Raw genomic sequence first — 21,803 nt, forward strand, 5'->3', positions numbered from 1 at the left:
TTAATTTTATACCAGTTGCATGCTCAGACGTGTTATTAGTCTGTAGAGGACATAGGTCACCGTCTATGTTGGTGATCATTTTTCCTCAGTGTGTTCCTCAGTATCTCAGTGTGTTCCAGCTGTTATCACAGAATACCATAGACTGGTGGCTTATAAACAACAGTAATTAATTTTTTACAGTTCTAGAGGCTGGAAGTCCAAGATCAAGGTTCCAAGATTCAGTGTCTGGTGAGAACTGCTTCCTGGTTCATAGACAGCTGTCTTTTTACTGTCCTCACAATGAGCGAGGAGGCAAGGAAGCTTTCTAGGGCCTCTTTTATAAGAGCACTAATCCCATTCATGAGGGCTCCACTTTCATGACCTGATCAGCTCCCACATGCCTCACAGCCAAACACCATCACATTGGGCATTAGGTTTCAACATAGAAATTTGTAGGCGGAGCACAAATATTCAGTCCGTAGCACTCAGATTTCTTCTGTGTAGTAGAGGAGACAGTAATTAACAACACTAGACACTGTAGAATAAGGCACCAAACTGTTACCAAATGTTCTATCTTAAGATTTCAGGAAGCAGGGCGGGGGGTGGGGATCAATAAAAATAGCAGTTGTCGAAGGACTTCATGAAGAAGATTGGACCTGAGCAAATTTCTGAGGGGTAGGTCAGATTTTAAAAGATAAAACAGTTACATTCATAATCAGTGTCAAACCACCATAACTTTTATAAGTTGTGTAAAATACCCTTAGTGTGAAAAGGAAGTTAACTGCTTTTAGTCCTTTGATCTGCCGGAGACTGGTAGAAATATCAGTGAGCCCTAGTGAAAAGCCTGATAGACTGGATTTTATTACCTGTGCACAGTTTTTTGCAAGTTTATTTGAAAATATTACCTCCAAGGCCCCTCTGTCCTAAAAAGTATCGGATTTGATGACATAGATCCTATAGGAGCCTATTTTATTTCTGGTGGGAAATAAAATAAAAATAAAATAGAAAAAATATAAGGAGGCCCAGTATATACTAGTAATTTCCTACTCACAGCTAGACTTATTAAATACCAAGGTTGACTAATTTCCCTTCACATTTTCATGAAGTCTGCTTTATTCATAACTTGACTGTGATTAATACCCAACAGGCTGAGTATGTATGGCCTCTTCCGCAGATGGACCTTGTTGGCCTAGAATACAGAAGCATTTTATAAATACATTTTAGAAGACTGACTTTATAGCGTCCAGATCTCTTTCCAGGTGTAGGAGCTTCTTTAATCTTAGACACCATTAGTGGGGTTGAATATTTCCAGTAAACGCTAAGTAAAACCAAAGACTCCTATTTTCTGTAAAAAGGTACCTGTGAGTGTGTTCATAAATAAAATTCTGTTTGTGTATGATAGTCAGTAGCTACCTCTAGCAGGATTATAACTGATTTTTATTTTCTTTACAATTTTCTAAACTTGCTACAATTTTATATTTGTGATCAAAATAAAATCACAGTTGCTTCTACATAGCACCCACACCTGGAATTGGGCCGGGCCACAGACTCTGGCCTATGGACCCCCTGCAAAGTGAACGAACTTCAGGCCTTCATGAAAATGTGTAAGCAGGACCTGAGTGTTCTGCACACCAAGGAAATGCACTTCCTGAGAATGGGTGGTGAGCGTGGCGGGTTAAATACCACCTGCTACAGTGAAGAAAAAACAGCTAGTAAGAAGGTGGAGGAAAACATAAGACAGATGAACCATCAAGCAAGGAAAGTCATCTAGAAATTGACGGTGAAGGTGTGATTGAACCAGATAACAATGCCCCTCAAGAAATGGGAGATGAAAATATAGAGATGAGTGGGGAAATGATGGATCCAGCAAATGATGAAATAGTGGCTGTCATTGGATGCCCTAAATGATGATGAGTTGCAAAAGGCCATTGATTTGTACCCAGATGCCATCAAGCTGAATCCTCGCTTGGCCATTCTGTGTGCCAGGAAAGCCAGTGTCTTCGTTAAATTACAGATGCCAAACACTGCCATCTAAGACTGTGATAGAGCTATGGAAATAAATCCTGACTCAGCTCCGCATTACAAGTGGCATGGGAAAGCCCAGGCTCCTGGGCCATTGAGAAGAAGCAGCACGTGACCTTGCCCTTGCTTGTAAACTGGACTGTGATGAAGATGCTAGTGCGATGCTGAGACAAGATCAGTGAGGGCCCAGAAAATTGCCAAACAACAGAGAAGGTATGAGTGAAAAAGTGGAGAGTGAAGACACGAAGAGCGAGAGATCAAAGAAAGAATAGAAAGTAGGGTTGAGAAGGCTTGGGAAGAATACGAGAGAACCTGGAGAGAGGAAGAAGCTAGATGACAGAAGCTCAAACTGGCTCTTTTCTAGGTGCTTTCCTGGGGGCAAGCCTGGAATGGCAGGAATGCCTGGGCTCAGTGAAGTTCATAGTGATCCAAAGGTTCTTACAGCCATGCAGGATCCAGAAGCTCCGGTGGCCTTCCAGGATATGGCCCAGAATCCAGCAAATGTGTCAGATATCAGAGCAACCCAAAGGTGATGAATCTCCTTGGTAAATTGTCAAATTTGGAGGTCAAGCATAATGCCTTTCTGACAAGTAAAACCCTTGCTGAAGGAAAAGCAACTTAGATCACCTCATGGGCGTCACAGTAGTACAGACCTGTGTACTGACCTCGTGGAGCTGGGGTGCTATGAAGATGGTCTCTACCCCTCTGCCCCACATGCAACCAAAACATTTTATAGTGCTTTGCCACTGGCTATTCATTCAGGTGGGGTTTTCCTAGTAGCAATTACTAGGAATCCCTACTAGGAATTTTACGCCTTAAACATATTTAAAAACGAGTTTTAAAAGGATGTGTTAATTCCTTAAAAAAAAAAAAAAGACACATAGTTGTTAACAACTGCTGATAATTTGTTTACTGCTTCTGCATTGAATATATATTGCCTTTCAAGTTAAAAAAAAAGTCAATGAAATACACCTCGCTTTGGAGGAAAAAATGAAAAGTGCCAGTAATGGTTTCTATGAGTCTGTAGTATAGTTTATACACCCCTTCATTCTGTTTTCTTCCAGGAGTTCCTAATGGGACTTGTATTGCCCTCTGAGGAAACAATTGAAGGCAGTTTTGTTTGTTATCAGTGATTGTAGATGTGTAGGGTAGATGGGGGCCAGTCAAGAATGCTAAATTTAACTGCATGCAGCTCCACACAAGATACATTTTTTTCATGCAAAATGGGAGTACCAGCACCTGCGATAAGGAAGTATGGCATCTCCTAGAATACTTTGGGAGGTGTAGTTTCTGTTCAAAGTATTTTATATTTATAGGTTAGTAAAACTACAGAATTATACACAGTTTATTTGTGACTCAGCAAGACCTTTAAGTTGGATACTTTTTTTTTTTTAATTTTAAATTTTTTTAAAAAAAATTTTAGGACATGTTCCAGGGATCCAACACAGGCTATTGCCAACAGATTGAAAGAAATGTATGAAATATATTCTCAGCATTCCCAGCCAGATGAGGATTTCAGTAATTCAGCTAAAGGTACAGCTTAATATTGTCTGTATTGTTCAGTTTTGAAGTTTAACTACAGGGTCCTTTCTTGGTAACTAAATCAGAAAGATGAAGAAAAGATTTATGACTTTAGATTGAGGTCTGAGATATGGATATCCAATTTTTTTTTGTCAACCAAGTAGTTTCTGGGCCTTTCTCCATAAGAGAAATTTTAGACTGGTTGGACTTCTGGTACTTTGTTTGCAAAATCTTTAGTTTCACTTGTAGACTAGATACAATTAAATATAGAAGTATAGTGATTCTTTAAAATATTAAGAATAAGTTCAGAAGATATAGCTGTTTCATGCTCAGACCTGTTCTAGAAGTTGTTTGATGTTATGAATTAGAACCAAGTATGAGTAGAATAGCAAACCAATTGTATACCTCCTAGCATACAGCTGTTCAATTCAAACTTACAAAAAAAAAAAAAAAAGACTCTTAATGGAATGCTATTACAGTTTTCTCAATGCAAATTTCATTTCATAATTTTAGAAAATTTTGAGCGTTAGTATGGTTACCATGAAGAAAATTAAGAAATCTTAGGAATGATGGGAACAGCAGGTGTAAGAAGTGCATGTATAGGAAGTAATTGGTTGGTTTTTATATTTTATTTCGTGGGCAGGGGATGGGATAAACTCTCACTTTCTACAATAATTTCTTTGCATGTGACTGTTTCTTTTATTATTTATGCAGAAATTGCCAGCAAACATTTTCGTTTTGCAGAAATGCTCTACTATAAAGTATTAGAATCAGTTATTGAACAGGAACAGAAAAGACTGGGAGACATGGATTTATCTGTGAGTAAATGACCAGTGTATTGATCAGCACAATAAAATTTAATTCCCTTTTGGCCCTACCCATACAGAACCCAAACTAAACAAAACAAAGACAAACCCATGGCTCTGAGGGAGTGATTGGCACCCAAGGAAACTTGTGTTCTGAGTCTCCTTACCCCACTTAGTGTTTCTGAGTGCAGTAGGCCATGTGCTATAACTCATGGTTTCTATGGGCCGTAAGACTCTGTAGTCAAGGATTAAAACATTCAGGAGCTTCTGGGTGGCTCAGTCAGTGAAGCGTCCGACTATTGATTTTGGCTCAGCTCATGATCTCACAGTTCGTGGGTTTGAACCCTGTGTTAACCTCTGGGCTGACAGTGGGGAGCCTGCTTGGGATTCTCTCTCTCTCTCTCTCTCTCTCTCTCTCTCTCTCTGCCCCTATTCGCCAATAAGTAAATAAACATTTTTAAAAAAGGATTGAAACATTCAGACTTAACCTGAATTGAGTTTTTAGAATACATGAACTTATTAACCTGTATACTCTCCTGACAAGCCTTGTGTAGCAAGAATAAGTTGAGTGTTGACTCGATAGGACTTTAGCATCAACATTCAACCAGTGCTCTTTGATGAAGGTGATTACTTTTTGTAGATTTTACTAGCCAAATATAAATTGATTTTGAAATAAGTGGTATTTACTTAAATTACATCAATAAAAATTTTTAAAAACTTTTTTTTTTCATAAAGTATTTATTTATTTTGAGAGAGAGCAGAAGGGGCAGAGAGAGAGGAAGAGAGAGAATCCCAGGCAGGCTCTGCATTATCAGTGCAGAGCCTGAGGCAGGGCTCCACCTCACGAACCTTGAGATCATGACCTGAACCAACATCAAGAGTTGGACACTCAACTGACTGAGCCACCCAGGCACCCTAAAAACTATTTTTTAAAGTAACATTTTAGGAAAATTTTAAAATTGATAATTGTTCTAATTTCTTGTAACTATTTACATTTCTTTTTTATATGTAAAATTATGACTGTTGGAATTTAAAAGTTGTTAATGACAGATTTCTAAACTTTGAAATATACAGAAGGGTGTATAAAACATAGCTGCAGTTTAGGGGGTGATAATAATTATTGGATACGTGTATACTCACTTAAGAAACTTATTAAAACAACTTTTTTATTGTAAAATATACATAACATTTAACATTTTAAGCATTTTTAAATGTATAATTCAACAGCATTAAGTACATTCATGGTGTTATGCAACCCTTACCACTAGCCATCTTTAAAACTTTTTCATTATTCCAAACTGGAAGTCTGTACCCATTAACTCCCCATTCACTTCTCTCTCCAGCTCCTGGTAATCTCTACTTTGTCTCCACGAATTTACCTATTCTAGGTATAATCATACAATATTTATTCTTTTGTGTCTCATTTATTTTACTTGGCATCATGTTTTCAAGGCTCATCCATGTTATCATATGTGTCAGAACTTTATTCCTTTTTAAGACTGAATAATATTCAGAATATTATCCATAATATTCAGTAGTATTGTCTGCCTTTTGTCAAGTTGTAGGAGTTCTTTATATAGTCTGGATATTAATCCCTTATCAGATACACGATTTGCAAATATTTTCTCCTGTTCTGTGGGTTGTGGTTTTACTTCATTGATGGTGTCCTTTGATACAGAAAAGGTTTTAATATTTTTAAAAATGTTTATTTTTGAGAGAGCAAGTGAGTGTGCACAAGCAAGGGAGTGGTAGAGACAGAGAGGGAGACACAGAATCTGAAGCAGGTTCCAGGCTCCATGCTGTTAGCACAGAGCCCAACGTGGGGCTCGAACTCATGAACCATGAGATCATGATCTGAGCTGAGGTTGGATGCTCAACCAATTGAGCCACACAGTCACCCCCAAAAGATTTTAATTTTGATGAAGGCCAGTTTATCTGTTTTTTTCTCCTGTTACCTATGTTTTTGGTGTCTAAATAACTTTTTAATTCAAAAATAGTAAATGTTTATGTATAGAGTTGGAAAATTAATAAGCAAAAACAAAAAGGAAAATGTGATTATGTGTCCTGAGATAAACGTGTTGACTTTTGATCCATGACGATCTAACCAGTCACCTGCCTTCCTTCCAGCTGTCTTTTTATGAGAGTGGCCTCTAACTCTAAATACTGTTTTGTAACATCTTTCCATATTATTATTCCTCTAAGCAGCAGGGTGTATGTATATTTTTATTAGGGATGTAATTTTTTATTACCTATATTTTACAATATGTAAGATTTTTAAAAGTTCATATACATTCTTTTAATACTTGTTTTTGCTAAAACATGGTCTTATTTATAAAGTTAAGAAAAGTTTTATAAGGAAGTTAAGCACATACTTCTCACTAACTCAGAAAATGACATGCTTTGGTATTTTTATTTAACTTGACTGGGGAAGAAATGTCTTGTTAGAGTAGGCTTATGTTTCTAAATGTTAATAACTTTGTTTTGTAGGGCATTCTGGAACAAGATGCATTCCATAGATCGCTTTTGGCCTGCTGCCTTGAGGTCGTCACTTTTTCTTATAAGCCTCCTGGGAATTTTCCATTTATTACTGAAATATTTGATGTGCCACTTTATCATTTTTATAAGGTATTTAAAAAAATATGACACTTATGAGGAAATTATAGATGAGATGAACTTCCTGTTGTTCAGCAGCTAATTCATTTTGCTACCTATGTACATTTCTTCTCTTTTCTTTTTTTTTTTTTTTTTTCAATTTTTTGAGAGGGAGTTTGAGCAGGGGAGAGCGGTAGAGGGAGAGAGAGGGACAGAGAGAGAGAGAGAGAGAGAGGGAGAATCTTAAGTAGGTTCCATGCTCAGCATGGAGCCTGACCCAGGCTCAATCCCACAATCCTGGGACCATGACCTGAGCTAAAGTCAAGAGTGCAGTGCTCAACTGACTGAGCCATCCAGGCACTCCTTTCTCTTCTCTTTTTAATTACATATTTAGTAAGTTCTACTCTATTTGGAGAGAAGAAATAGAACAGTCTTAAGAGCTATTTAAATTCTTTTAAGATGGTATGAAGACTTGTTTTTGGGCAAAACCTTCATTTGATTCTTCCTTTTATCTGATAAAAGCTTTTAGAACACTTTCATTTTATTAGCTAAGTAGCCTTCAAAAAAAGTGGCAAGCATATCAGTAGCTAATCTTATATAGCAACCTTTTTTATTTTATGGAAATAACAATGAAAGTATCCTTCGGAAGAAAATAAAAATTATCTTTCACATGTTATATAGAGGTGCAGAGTGATAGCATTGATTTGGTAGTTGTTTCTGTCTTGATATTGATTCAGTATATGAATTTATCTTAATTCTTTCTAATGTAGTAGCAAAATCAGCTTTTATAATGGTATGGATTGAATGTTTAGAGTTTTTATTTGATTATTTTTTTAAGTAATCTCTACCACTCAACGTGGGGCTCGAACTCATAACCCTGAGATCAAGAGTCAGATGGTCTACTACTGAGCCAGCCAGACAGCCCTAGAGTTTTTTTTTTTTTTTTTTTTTTTAATTTTTTTTTCAACGTTTTTTATTTATTTTTGGGACAGAGAGAGACAGAGCATGAACGGGGGAGGGGCAGAGAGAGAGGGAAACACAGAATCGGAAACAGGCTCCAGGCTCCAAGCCATCAGCCCAGAGCCCGACGCGGGGCTCGAACTCACGGACCGCGAGATCGTGACCTGGCTGAAGTCGGACACTTAACCGACTGCGCCACCCAGGCGCCCCAGCCCTAGAGTTTTTAAACATGAAGTTTTGAGAGTAGTATTTTTCAACTTCAATAAGTAGGCATCTTTTTTCTTAGAAAATTGTTTAAAATATACTGTTATACCAAAGATTTTATATAATTCCCGCGTGCATTTTATATAATAATTATTTATAAAGACAGTGAAAGGAAGACCAGCTATTTCAAAATAGTACTATTCTTTAGGCTTCGAATTTTGATGAGTTAATGTATCTATAAACATGTATAAAGCAGCATCTGAATAAATGTATCCATTTTACTTCACACTTAAACAAGTTTGTGGTGAAAAAAATTATTAAACCAGAATATTTTTTGTTATTTCAGGTGATAGAAGTATTCATTAGAGCGGAAGATGGTCTTTGTAGAGAGGTGGTAAAACACCTTAATCAGATTGAAGAACAGATCTTGGATCATTTGGCATGGAAACCAGAGTCTCCACTCTGGGACAGAATTAGAGACAATGAAAACAGGGTTCCGACTTGCGAAGAGGTTTGTGAAAATACCTTCGCATCTTTCTAGAAGAAAAGTATATCAGTATCAGTCTATTTATATTCCTGTTTCACCGAGAGCAATGAAACTTAATGTCTTTCTTATTTATGGGAAGTGGGAGGGTGGCATTTAGGTTTGATGTGGTATAGTCACCCCTGTATCTAAGAAGAAACCCCTAAAGCTATGACTCAGAAATAATTTGTGATTGTGCCAAGGTTTCAGTGACAGAGTAAGAATGCAGTATTCTCTCTTAATTTTCTGTACATTAGAGTGATTGATATTCTAATTCTCTAAATTGGTAATGAAGATGGATTTGTATTTAGTATTGTTATTAGTTTTGAATTTTTTAAGCCTGCCAGAATTTTTGTCCACTTCAGTATGAAAATGAAAAAGACAACTGATTTTATTTAGGTTGAATAACTGATGAGCCAAGTTTTCTTTTGCCTCAGATTGTTACTGTATTCTAATTAAAATGCTTTTTTGAATAATGATATTCTGTGCATATAATTCTTTATAGGTTATGCCACCTCAGAACCTGGAAAGAGCAGATGATATTTGTATCACTGGCTCTCCTTTGACTCCCAGAAGGGTGAGTGAAGTTCGTGCTGATACTGGAGGACTTGGAAGAAGTAAGTTTAAAATACTAGGAGAGCGGGGTGCCTGGGTGGCTCAGTTGGTCGGTTCAGGTCATGATCTCACAGCTCTGTGAGTTCGAGCCCCACATCGGACTCTGTGCTGACGGCTCGGAGCCTGGAGCCTGCTTTGGCTTCTGTGTCTCCCTCTCTCTCTGCCCCTAACCCACTTGCATTCTGTCTCTGTCTCTCTCAAAAATAAACGCTAAAAAAAAATGTAAAAATAAAAATAAAATAAAATACTAGCGGGGAACATTTGGGAGCCTCATATCTGGGAATTGAAATTCTGTAAAACTACAAGTGAAGTTAATAGGGTTTATATAGAAGATAATATTCTGTGCATTATATAGTACCACATGGATCACTTAAAAGTTAATGCTCTTGAAGAATATTTAGGAACACAGTAAGATGCATGAAATAACGAATGGCTTTACAAAGAGAATACAGTCTATTAATGTGATTACTGTATTTTAAGTGTGTGTTTATATATAAGCATACAAAAGGGCTGAAATGGAAAAACCAAACTGTTAAGAATGATTATTATTGGATGATAGAATTCCAGGTGCTTTCTGTAAATTTTTTAAGATGAATATGTATTACTTTCAAAATCAGAAGAAACAGCAAAGCTTCTTAAAGATAGAGCTGTATGGTGCAATTAGGTGTAGGCAAGCCATTGAGTTAAAAGTACTGAATGGCCCGAGTGTGTTCAGCTTTGACTCTTGTCAGTTGAGCTGTGCTACACTGGTTAATACGACAGCAGTGCTGGCCCAAGAAGTACAGAAAAGAGAAGTTTTGCTATTCATAAGGTTGTATTTAGGCAGCTTTTTTGGTTTTTAAGTAACTTCTTTGCCCATTGTGAGGCTTGAACTCACAACCCCAAGATCAAGATTGCATGCTCTACTAACCAAGCCACTCAGGCTGCCCCACCAGGAAGTTCTTTGTAACATCTTCCAGGTGCAAGCTTTAAGCTTATGTTCAGAGAGTTCTAAATCCTTGGATGCCATTAGAAGGTATTATTGTTTCTAGGTCAACCTTTTAATATAATTGATAAGAAGAAAGATCAGTTTTAAAATTAGACATCATTGGATGCCTGGGTGGCTCAGTCGGTTAAGCGTCTGACTTTGGCTCAGGTCATGATCTCATGGTTCATGAGTTCAGGCCCCATTAGAGCTCTGCACTGACAGGAGCCTGCTTGGGATTCTCTCTCCCTCTCTCTCTGCCCCTCCCTCATTTGCTCACATTCTCTCTCTCTCTCTCTCTCTCTCTCTCTCTCTCTCTCTCAAGATAAACTTTAACAGAAAAATAATAAAGAATAAAATCAGGAATCACTTTATATCAGTGCATACTCAATAAATAAGGATGATCTCTATGAAAGTTTCCTCGTTTTTTGGAAGAGGAATCATAATGGCTTAACTGTTTTTCTGCTTCCCTGATCTATGGGTTAGGACTTGCCTTTAAACTTCATTTTCTTTATACTTACCACTACTCCATTTTCGTGACGTTTCTTAATACTTTACAAGATAATGATCATAATGCATTCCTTCCAACTGCACTTTGTTCCAAATACAAATCTGGTAAGTTTGTTCGCTTCTGTGCCATTAGAAATTGAAATGTTAAGCTATGGTCTGTCAGGACTGCTCCTGTCACTCCCCTTATGGCACTCCCTACAATATATTTTTAAATTTAAAAACCCACTGATGTGCAGATTTTATAGCCAGACATGGAAGAGGGTGGGATTGCTGCATAAACATTAAGCCACTAGTGTGAATATTTAACAACAGACTGAGCCATAATAGTTCAAGTTTGTTTCTATTTGGGATGATTAAGCTTCAGAAAGAGACAGTGGTGATGGTTGCACAACATTGTGAATGTAATTAATGCCACTGAATTGTATACTTAAAATGGTTAAAATGGCAAATTATACATTATATATATTTCTGTTAAAAATGAATTAACATAATATACCAAAAACCATTGAATTGTACAGTTTAAGTGATTAAAATGTATGTGAATTACATCTCATTCAAGTTTTAAAAATAAACTAAGCTTGAGTCCAACTCACATATATCTGTTCTTGCTGAAGAACATTATTGAGTCCTAGTAATTTTCTATATGTGGAAAAACACAAAGATGAAAATTTATAAAACTGGGGAAAATGCTCCCAGATGATACCACAGTAATATGAAGTCCATCATGTCCCCTTATCGAGTAGTGGCTTCACAGTGAAATCACATTGCACTCTGGGTGGCAGGTAAACATTGAATATAGTCAAAAGTATCCTAGGAAAATAGAGTAATTCTTTAAACTGCCCCTAAATCATCAAGGCCCTGTAGCAGTGGAGGGCAAAGTTTGGTTCGATGCAGCAGAAGGTGGAATGTAGGAGGGAGCACTGTGGAACAAATAGAGAAGAATTCCTGTGTTTAAATTTTGTTCTTAATAGTGTTCGGTTGAACTTTCCTTAGTTGAACAGAGCTATGATATGACCCCTGTGATGTTTGTTTATGAAGTATTTCAAACACTGATTAGTTTTGAACATAACAGCTTGGATGTAAGATCTCAGTTTCCTTGAGTTAAACTGTTGTTTTTTTTTTTTTTTTTGACCCTAGGCATGACATCTCCAGCCACATTATATGACAGATACAGCTCCCCGACAGCCAGCTCCACCAGAAGGCGGTTATTTGTCGAGAATGATAGCCCCTCTGATGGAGGGACACCTGGGCGCATTCCCCCACAGCCCCTAGTCAATGCTGTCCCTGTGCAGAATGTATCGGGGGAGGCTGTTTCTGTCACTCCAGTTCCTGGGCAGACTTTGGTCACCATGGCAACAGCCACTGTCACAGCCAACAATGGACAAACAGTGACCATTCCTGTACAAGGTGAGGAAGGCAGAGTTGGATGTTGAGTTCTTTGTCGGGGGCCTTTATTGGAAAGTTACCTGAGACTTGGCTGGAATGACCATATGAGATAAGAGTGGAGAGGGGAAGGAGGTTGGGAGGGGAGAAATTGGAAACCCGTGCCTGGAGAACCTTTCATCATCATCATTTTCCTCCTAACACATTATAGGTATTGCGAATGAAAATGGAGGGATAACATTCTTCCCAGTCCAGGTCAATGTTGGAGGGCAGGCCCAAGCTGTGACTGGCTCCATCCAGCCCCTTAGTGCTCAGGCCCTGACTGGAAGTTTGAGCTCTCCACAGGTGACAGGAACAACTTTGCAAGTCCCTGGTCAGGTGGCCATTCAGCAGATCTCCCCAGGTGGACACCAGCAGAAACAAGGCCCACCTTTAACTGGCAACAGTATTAGGCCCAGGAAGACCAGCTCTTTATCGCTTTTCTTTAGAAAGGTAATTTTTCATGTACCCTTCCCAGGGCAGAGCTTGGTAAATAGAAGTGTTAGGTAAACAAAGTTTGAAATGTTTTTGTTTATCTACCAGGTGTACCACTTGGCAGGTGTCCGCCTTCGGGATCTTTGTGCTAAACTGGATATTTCAGATGAACTGAGGAAAAAAATCTGGACCTGTTTTGAGTTCTCCATAATTCAGTGTCCTGAGCTTATGATGGACAGACATCTGGACCAGTTGTTAATGTGTGCTATTTATGTGATGGCAAAGGTGAGTACCATTTGGAGTATAAGAGGGAAAAGTAAAGAAGCTACTTCCTTACTCTCAGAACACTTTTAACAGTTTTATTGGGATAGAATTCACCTACCATATATTCGCTCATTTAAAATGTACAGCTCAGTGGTTTTTAGTGTATTTACAGAAATGCGCAACCATCCCTACAGAATATTCTGTTGTATGAATATATGATATTTTGTTTATCCATCAATGGCCACCTGGGTGTTTGCACTTTTTGGTTATTTGACTAATGCTGCTGTGAACATTTGTGTACAAGTTTTTGCATGGACACGTTTTTCATTTCTCTTTGGTATATACCTAAGAGTGGATTGCTGGGTACGTACTGTGTTTAACCATTTGAGGAATTGCCAGACTGTTTTTCCAGAGTCACTGCACCATTTTATATTTCCACCTGCAGTATGCGAACGTCCTGATTTCTCTACATTTTTGTCAACACTTTTTGTTATCAGACTTTGTTTTTCAAGATAACTTACTGAGGTGAAATTCACATAATGTAAATTAGCCATTTTTAAATGAACAGTTCAGTAGCATTTAGTACTTTCCCAGTATTGTACACTCAACCTTTATCTTGTTCCAAAACATTTCTATCCCTGCAGAATAAAACTGCTTTTTTTATTAAGTAGGTTCTCTCTATTCCCCATCCCCCTAGCTCCTGGCACCCACCATTCTACTTTCTGTCTGTGACTATTGTACAATATTTGTCTTTTTGTGACTTCATCTGTGTCATCGCATGAGTTGTAACTTCCTTCCTTTTTAAGGCTGCACAATATCCCATCATATGGACATACCACATTTTGTATATCCATTCATCCATTGATGGCCCCTTGGGTAGCTTCTACTTTTTAGCTGTCACTCCTGTGGACATGAGGGTACGAATGTCTCTTCGAGTTTTTGGTTTCATTCTTTTGTGTATATGCCCAAGAGGGGAATTGCTGGGTCATATGGTAATTTTGTGTTTAATTTTTTGAGAAACTTGCCATATTTTACACAACAGCTGTATAATTTTACATTCCCACCAGCAGTGCAGGAGAATTCTAGTTTCTCTACATCCTTACCAACTTATTTTCTATTTTTTGTTATAGTTATCCCAGTGAGTATTGATATATTATAGTGGTTTTGATATGCATTTCCCTAATGACTGATGATGTTGAGTATCTTTTATTGTGCTTTATTGATCATTATTTGAGTTTTTAATTCTGGCCATCCCAGTCAGTCATTCGCTTACTGGTCATTTGTGTATCTTCTTTGGTGAAATATCAGTTTAAATCCTTTGCCTATCTTTGAATTGGGTTGTTTGCTTTTTGTTTGTGGTTGAGCTGTAGGAGTTCTTTATATATTCTGGATGCAAATGTCTTGTCAGATATTTGCAAATATTTTCACTCATCTGTGTGGTTTTTTTTTCCACTTACTTAATAGTGTTATTTAAAGCATAAAAGGTTTTAATTTTGATGAAGTCATTTTATCTATTTTTTCTTTGTTGCTTATACTTTTGGTGTCCTACGAATACATTGCCAAATCCAAAGTCATGAATATTTATCTCTGTTTTCTTCTAAGAGTTTTATAGTTTTATCTCTTACATTTAAGTCTTTGATCCATTTCTAGTAATTTTTATATGTGGTATGAGGTAGGAGTCTAACTTTATTCTTTTGCATGGGGCTATCCAGTTGTTGTCCCAGTACTACTGTTGAAGAGAACATTCTTTCTCCACTGATAGTCTCAGCACCCTTGTCAAAAAAAGTCAGATGACTATAGACACATGGGTTTATTTCTGGACTCTTAATTCTATCCTTGATTACTATCTACTGTAGATCTCTCCCCCCACCCCCCCCCCCTCGATTACTATTACTGTTAATTTGACCTAAGTTTTAAAATCAGGAAATGAGAGTCCTTCCTCTTATTTCTTCTTTTTCAGGTTTAGTTTGGCTAGTCTAAATCCCTTGACATTCTTTATGAATTTTAGAATCAGCTTGTCAATTCTGACTTCTTGTCTCAAAGAAGTCAGCTAGCATTCTGATAGGATTGTGTTGAATCTATAAATCAATTTGGGGAGTATTGCCATCTTAACAAATTTTCACCGTCCATCTGTGAATATAGGTTATTTTTCCCTTTATTTAGATCATCTTTAATTTCTTTCAACAGTGTTTTATAGTTTTCATAGTATAACTTTTACACTTTTTTTTGTTGACTTTATTCCTGTATGTTCTTTTTGATGCTATTACAAATGCAGATGTTTAAATTTGATGTGCTCATTGCAAGTATAGAGAAATACAGTTGATTTTTTGTGTCCTGCAACCTTGCTGAATTCATTTATGAGTTCTAATTTGGTAGATTCCTTAGGATTTTCTATGTATAAGGTCATGTAATCTGCTTACAGAAAGAATTTTACTTGTCATTCATACTTCATGCCTTTTCTTTTTCTTTCCTAATTGTTCTGGCTAGAACCTCCAGTATAATGTTGAATCGAAGTGTTGAGAGCAGAAATTCTTTTGTTTCTCATCTTAGGAGGAAAGCATGTAGATTACACCATTAAATATGATAGTAGCTGTGATTTTGTTCATGACTGAAAAAACTTTATCAGGTTGAGGAAGTTCTGATATTTTTTTTTAAGTGTTTTTATTGTGAAGGGTGTTGGAAATTGTCAGATACTTTTTCTGAATCTATTGAGAAGATTGTGTTTTTTTATTCTACTGGTCTTTAGATATCAATATTAGATATAAGTATTATAGATATAATTTGGATATATTAAATATTTACTAATACTTAAATGTGTATTATATTTATTTTCGTACATTACCAACCTTGCATTTCAGAGGTAAATACCACTTGGTCATGGTGTATAATTCTTTTTTTATGTTACTAGGTTCACTTTGCTGGTGTTTTTGTTTAGGAATTCTGTCCTATTTATTTAACAAAATATTTTTTAACATTTTTGAGAGACAGAGCGTATGTGGGGGAAGGGCAGAGAGCCAGAGAGAGGGAGGCAAGAATCTGAAGCAGGCTCCAGGCTCCATGCTATCAGCACAGAGCCTGACGCAGGGCTCAAACTCACGAACCGTGAGGTCATGACCTGAGCTGAAGTTGAACACTTAACCAATTGAGCCACCAGGAGCCCCAACATTTTTTTTTTTTAAGTTTGTTTTGAGAGAGACAGAAACAGCAGGAGTGGGAAAGGGACAGAGAGAGAGGGAGACAGAGAATCTCAAGCAGGCTCTGCACTGTTAGCACGGAGCCCAGTGCAGGGCTCAAACTCATGAAATTGTGAGATCATGACCTGAGCCGAAACCAAGAGTCGGGCAGGAAACTTAACTGACTGAGCCACCCAAGTGCCTCTGTCCTTTTCATGAGAGATACAGTGTTTTTTTGTCATGGTTTTGTTATCAGGGAAATATTAGAGTCATATAATGTATAGGGAAGTTTTCCTTTTCTGTTTTTTTGGAAGAGTCTGTGAAGAATTGATATTAATTCTTCTTGAAATGTTGTATAGCCTTCAGCAGTGAAGCCATGGGAGTGGGCCCATATTTTGCTCTGTGGGTGGTTTATTGATGAATAATTCTTGTTATAAGTCTATTCAGATCATCTATTTCTTCTAGAATCAGTTTTTGTAGTATGTGTCTTCTTAGGAATCTGCCTATTTCATTCATGCTGTGTAATTTGTTGGCACACAGTTGTTCATAATATTCCCTTATAGTCCTTTTTATTCTTTGTCACTAGTAACTTGAATCTTCTTTCTCTTTATCTTGGTTTGTCTAGCTAAAAGTTTGTCAATTTTGTTGACTGTGTCAAAGAACCAGCTTTTGGTCTCATTTATTGACATATATTCAGATCTTTATTTCCTCCTTTCTGTTTGCTTTAGGCTTAGTTTTTATCTTTTTTCAGCATCTTAAGATGGTTAGGTTATTGATTTAGTATCTTTATTAATGTAAGCATTAATTAAGCTGTAAGTTTCCCACTAAGCCTCCCTTTAGCTGCATCTCATAAGTCTTGGTATGTTATATCTTCATTTCACTCAGTGTTTTCTAATTTCTCTTTTGGCTTAAGACATTGGTTATCTAGGTGTGTTAATTTATTTCAGTCCTTTAAAATTTATCAAGGTTTGAGTTTTTTGTTTGTTTTTTGAGAGCATGAGCAGGGAGGGGGTGACAGAGAAATGTCAAGCAGGCTTCAAGGAGCCTGATTTGGGGCTCGATCTCACAACTGTGAGATCATGACCTGAGCCAAAATCAAGACTTGGAAGCTTAACTGACTGAGCCACCTAGGTGCCCCTGTCAAGGTTTGTTTTCTAGCCTAGCATATGATCTGTCCTGATGAATAGTCAGTGTGCCCTTGAGAATGTATATTGTTTGTCCTTGGGTAGAGTGTTCTGTAGATGTCTGTTAGGTCTAGTTGTTATATAGTGTTGTTAAAGTCACATCTGTGTTGATCTTCTATGAGTTGTTCTGTCCACTGTTGTAAGTGGGGTATTGAACTCTCCAAATATTATTGAATTATCTGTTTCTCCCTTTATTTCTGTTTTTATTTCATATATTTTGATGCTGTCATTAGGTGCATTAATGTTTACAATTGTTATAGCTTCCTGATGGATTGACCCTTTTATCATTTATGAAATGTTGCTCTATATCTCTAGGAACTTTTACTTTTTGTTCTAAAGTCTGTAGTGTAATATTTACATAGCCACCCAGCTTTTTGGAAGTTGCTGTTTATATATAATATAGCTCTTCCCATCCTTCTTTCAAATGTGTTTGTATTTTTTTTAATTCATTTATTTTTGAGAGAGAGCAGGGGAGGGGCATACAGTGAGGGAGAGAGAGAATCCCAAACAGGCTCTGTGCTATCAGCACAGACCCCAATGCAGGGCTTGATCCCACAAACCATGAGATTATGACTGAGCCGAAATCAAGTCAGATGCTTAACCGACTGAGCCAGCCGGGCGCCTCAGGTATATTTGTACAAGGTATATTTCTTGTACAGAGTATAGTTGGATCTCTTTATTTTATTTAAGTTTATGTATTTATTTTGAGAGAGAGAGAGAGAGAATCCCAAGCATATGGAGCTCAAATTCACAAACCATGAGATGATGACCTAAGCCGAAGTTGGACACTTAACGGACTGAGCCACCCAAGCGCCCCTAGATATCTTTTTTAATCCAGTCTGACAGTGTCTGCTTTTTGATTGTGTTGTTTAATCCAGTCACACTTAGTGTTATTGTTATAACTGTCATTTTACTTTTTATATGTGTCTTTTTGGTCCTCCTTTACTACTTTCATTGCATTAGATGAATATTTTGTGATATAGCATTTTTTTCAGTAGTGACTTTTTCCATTTTTTGAAATTATTTTCTTAGTGGTTACTTTTTAAAAAAATGTTTTTAACGTTTGTTTATTTTTGAGAGACAGAGCGTGAGTGGGGGAGGAGCAGAGAGAGAGGGAGACATAGAATCTGAAGCAGGGCTTGAACTCATGAACCGTGAGATTATGACCTTAGCTGAAGTCGGACGCTTACCGACTGAGCCACCCAGGAGCCCCTCTTAGTGGTTACTTTAGGGCTTACCATATACATCTCTTTTCTCTCTCTCCCTCCCTCCTGCTCCCCCTAGTTTTATTGAGATAAGTGTTGTACACCATAGAGTGTACAATGTAATGATTTGATACATGTATATGTAATTGCATTTCAGTTACCATAAAGTTAACATCCATCACTTCACATTTAAGATCAACTCTGTTACCAATTTTCAAGTATATAAATACAGTATTGTTAACTATAGTCACCATGCTTCATTTTAGATCCCCAGAACTTACTCATCTTATAACTGGAAGCTTGTACTCTTTGACCAGCATCTCCCCAATTTCCCCACTCCTACGTATGCATCTTAACTATATCAAGATCAGCTTTAGATTTATACTAACTTAACTCTGGTGAGATACAGAGGTGTTACTTGTTTTTTAATTTTTTTTGAATGTTTCTTTTTGAGAGAGAGAGACAGAGAGACAGAGACAGAGCATGAGCAGGGAAGGGGCAGAGAGAGAGGGAGACACAGAATCCAAAGCAGACTCCAGGGTCTGAGCTGTCAGCACAGAGCCCGACGCGGGGTTCGAACCCACAAACTGTGAGATCGTGACCCGAGCTGAAGTCAGACGCCCAACGGACTGAGCTACCCAGGCGCCCCACAGGGGTGTTATTTGTATATAGCTGTTTCCTTTTAATCTTTTGTGATATATTGTGATACATATTACATCCATAAATGTTACAAATCCAACAATTACATTGTCAGTTTAGAATTCTATGACTTTTAAGGAACTGAGAGAAGAAAGGAGTATACTTAATTTATAGTTTTGTGGGGCGCCTGGGTGGCTCAGTCGGTTAAGTGCCTGACTTCAGCTCAGGTCACGATCTCGCGGTCCGTGAGTTCGAGCCCCGCATCGGGCTCTGGGCTGATGGCCCAGAGCCTGGAGCCTGCTTCCAGTTCTGTGTCTCCCTCTCTCTCTGCCCCTCCCCCGTTCATGCTCTGTCTCTCTCTGTCTCAAAAATAAATAAATGTTAAAAAAAAAAAATTTAATTTATAGGTTTTGTTATATTCATCTTATCATTTCTGATTGTTTATTCGTTCCTGTGGTTTCAAGTTGTCATCTGGAGTCATTTCCTTAGCCCAGTACAGCTTTCCTCCTCCTCTTGTGCTGGTTTTGGCAGATGTATCACATTTTGGTATGCTTTAGGTCCAATAATACATTAATTATGTATTGCTTTATACAGTGGCTTTTTAAATTAGTGGAGAAATATATATGGATTTTATCCTGTCTTTACAGTCACATAATTATCTTTACCTGTGATTTTTTTTTTAATGTGTGTTTGAGTTACTGAAGTCACTTTTTATTTTTATTTTTCGAGATTTTATTTTTGTATCTTCACCCAATGTGGAACTCAGACTCACAACCTTGAGATTAAGAGCTGTGTGCTGTACCAACGAGCCACTAGGCTTCGCATGGGGTCACTTGCTTTTAGTTTAAAGAACTGTTAGTATTTCATGTAAGATAAGTCTGTTAGCAGACCTAACACTGTTGTTGTTTTATCTGAGATTATTTTTCATTCATTTTTGAAAGATGACTTTGCTGGACACTGAATTCTTAGTTTTTTACTTTAAGCACATTCCACTGTCTCTCAGCTTCCATAGTTTCTGATGAGAAGTTGCCTGTTATTTTATTGGGGTTTCCTAGTAAGCAAGAAGTTGTTTTTTGTCTTGATGCCTTCGAGATTTTCTCCCTTTGGCTTTCAGCATTTTCACCATATGTCTGGGTATGGATCTCTTTGCATTTATCCTACACTTGGAATTCTTAGAACTTGTTGGATATATAGGTTACTATTTTTTAAATAAATTTGGGAAGGATTGAGCCTTTATTTCTTATAACATTTTTTCTGCTTCTCTCCTGTGTATGTTTGCTGAATGCAACAGCTCCCTGAAGCTCTGTTCATTTTTCCTCCTTCCTTTTTCTCTGTTCTTCAGATTGCACAGCCTATCTCAAGTTTGCTAATTCTTTTTTTCTTTGCCAGTTTAAATCTGTTTTGTCCCTCTGGTGAATTCTTCATTTGTTAACCGTACTTTTTTAGTACAGGTTTTTGTTCAGATACCACTTACTCCCTGTCTTGGTATTGAATTTTAATAGGTTTTCTTGAATAGTAGTTCTTCATTTTTTATATGCCCTTAGGACCATTTCCAGAGACTTGACATGGCTGTTTGTTTATATGATTGTCACCACTTTCACTGGGGAGCAGATTCACAGAGCTCTTCAAAATATTTTGCTTGAAGTCAATTTCTCTCTCAGGATACTCTCATTATTTGCCAGGTCACAAAAGAAGACAAGTCCTTCCAGAATATTATGCGTTGTTATAGGACTCAGCCACAGGCCCGGAGCCAGGTAACTATATTTTCTCTCAGGGCTGAAAATAAAGCTTAAAGTGTTTGATAAGTATAAAAAAATAACCACAGTTGATTCTAAGGCCTTTTTTCCAGGATAAAAACTAAGATTCTACTTTAAGAAAGTCTTTTCTTTAATCTTCTTCCCATCTTGATTAGTTTACACCCTCTTTTCTCCGAACGATGAGGTGAAATATTTGATTTCTTCTTAGTTTGGATAATCACAGGATAGATGGCAGTTGAGGAAGTTGTTTGGTTTCTGTGTCACCTTGGAGGCTGGTTTAGCTCCACTAAAGGTAAAGCTCACTTTACCTTTAATGCTGCTCGTTTATTTCAAAGGATAGGTATGCAGGATCTTTGTATTTGACTTAGAATAACTTGATTTCATGGTTGGGTGCTAGCACTGCTCTTTGTATTATCCTTTTATAGGCCTGTATTTGGAATTTGAGGCCAAACAGGCCCTAATGTAAGTCCTGGACCTGTTATTTAATAGATCGTTGACCTTAGCTGCATTTATTAACCTCCCTGAGGAGGACAACTATACCAAATGGAGTTGTTGTGAGATTTAAAGAACAAGTCAAGGTCATATCATCTAGGATATGCTCAATGAATCTGTCTCCTTCCTGTGGTCTCTCTAAAGGTGTATAGAAGTGTTTTGATAAAAGGGAAAAGGAAAAGAAGAAATTCTGGCAGCAGTGACAGCAGAAGCCATCAGAATTCTCCAACAGAACTAAACAAAGACAGAAGTAAGTGTTTAAGATCTTTATGAACACTTACAAAGACAAAATTAGGAGCTTCTCACTTTTTAGGCCTAGAGACTGAGGCTTACTAAATGGAATTATGACTAGAGAAACTGAAAATATTGGCAAAAAACTTAACAATAAACAGAATTCTGAATTCAGTGGCAAAGTTGTTTGTCCTTCATCCCATAGCCTGAAGGCACATTGTGTGTAACATTTTTCTCCAGGGAAATTAGACAAGGTTCCCGGCAGGAATTTGTTGGCCTGAGTTCCAGAAACATCTGGCATGCTA

At 37.4% G+C, this 21,803-nt stretch overlaps 1 protein-coding gene and 1 pseudogene across 6 annotated transcripts in view; both read left to right on the forward strand.

Annotated features, from left to right (window-relative positions):
• RBL2 (RB transcriptional corepressor like 2) overlaps positions 1 to 21,803 on the forward strand; it is a 79,643-nt gene that overhangs the window by 20,895 nt on the left and 36,945 nt on the right. For all 6 annotated transcript variants that reach the window (XR_009256036.1, XM_058707996.1, XM_058707995.1 and 3 more), the window contains 10 exons: positions 3,425 to 3,534; positions 4,237 to 4,340; positions 6,816 to 6,953; positions 8,431 to 8,595; positions 9,113 to 9,224; positions 11,834 to 12,103; positions 12,291 to 12,571; positions 12,662 to 12,838; positions 20,701 to 20,772; positions 21,412 to 21,517. Coding sequence is in view for 5 of the 6 variants with exons in the window: in XM_058707996.1 (XP_058563979.1) it covers positions 3,425 to 3,534; positions 4,237 to 4,340; positions 6,816 to 6,953; positions 8,431 to 8,595; positions 9,113 to 9,224; positions 11,834 to 12,103; positions 12,291 to 12,571; positions 12,662 to 12,838; positions 20,701 to 20,772; positions 21,412 to 21,517 (1,535 nt within the window). In the remaining variant the exon portion in view is untranslated. The remainder of the gene's footprint in view (positions 1 to 3,424; positions 3,535 to 4,236; positions 4,341 to 6,815; positions 6,954 to 8,430; positions 8,596 to 9,112; positions 9,225 to 11,833; positions 12,104 to 12,290; positions 12,572 to 12,661; positions 12,839 to 20,700; positions 20,773 to 21,411; positions 21,518 to 21,803) is intronic.
• LOC131500068 (hsc70-interacting protein-like) lies at positions 280 to 3,411 on the forward strand (annotated as a pseudogene).

This window comes from Neofelis nebulosa, chromosome 17, assembly GCF_028018385.1.
Source record: "Neofelis nebulosa isolate mNeoNeb1 chromosome 17, mNeoNeb1.pri, whole genome shotgun sequence".
In the NCBI taxonomy this organism is placed as follows: domain Eukaryota; kingdom Metazoa; phylum Chordata; class Mammalia; order Carnivora; family Felidae; genus Neofelis; species Neofelis nebulosa.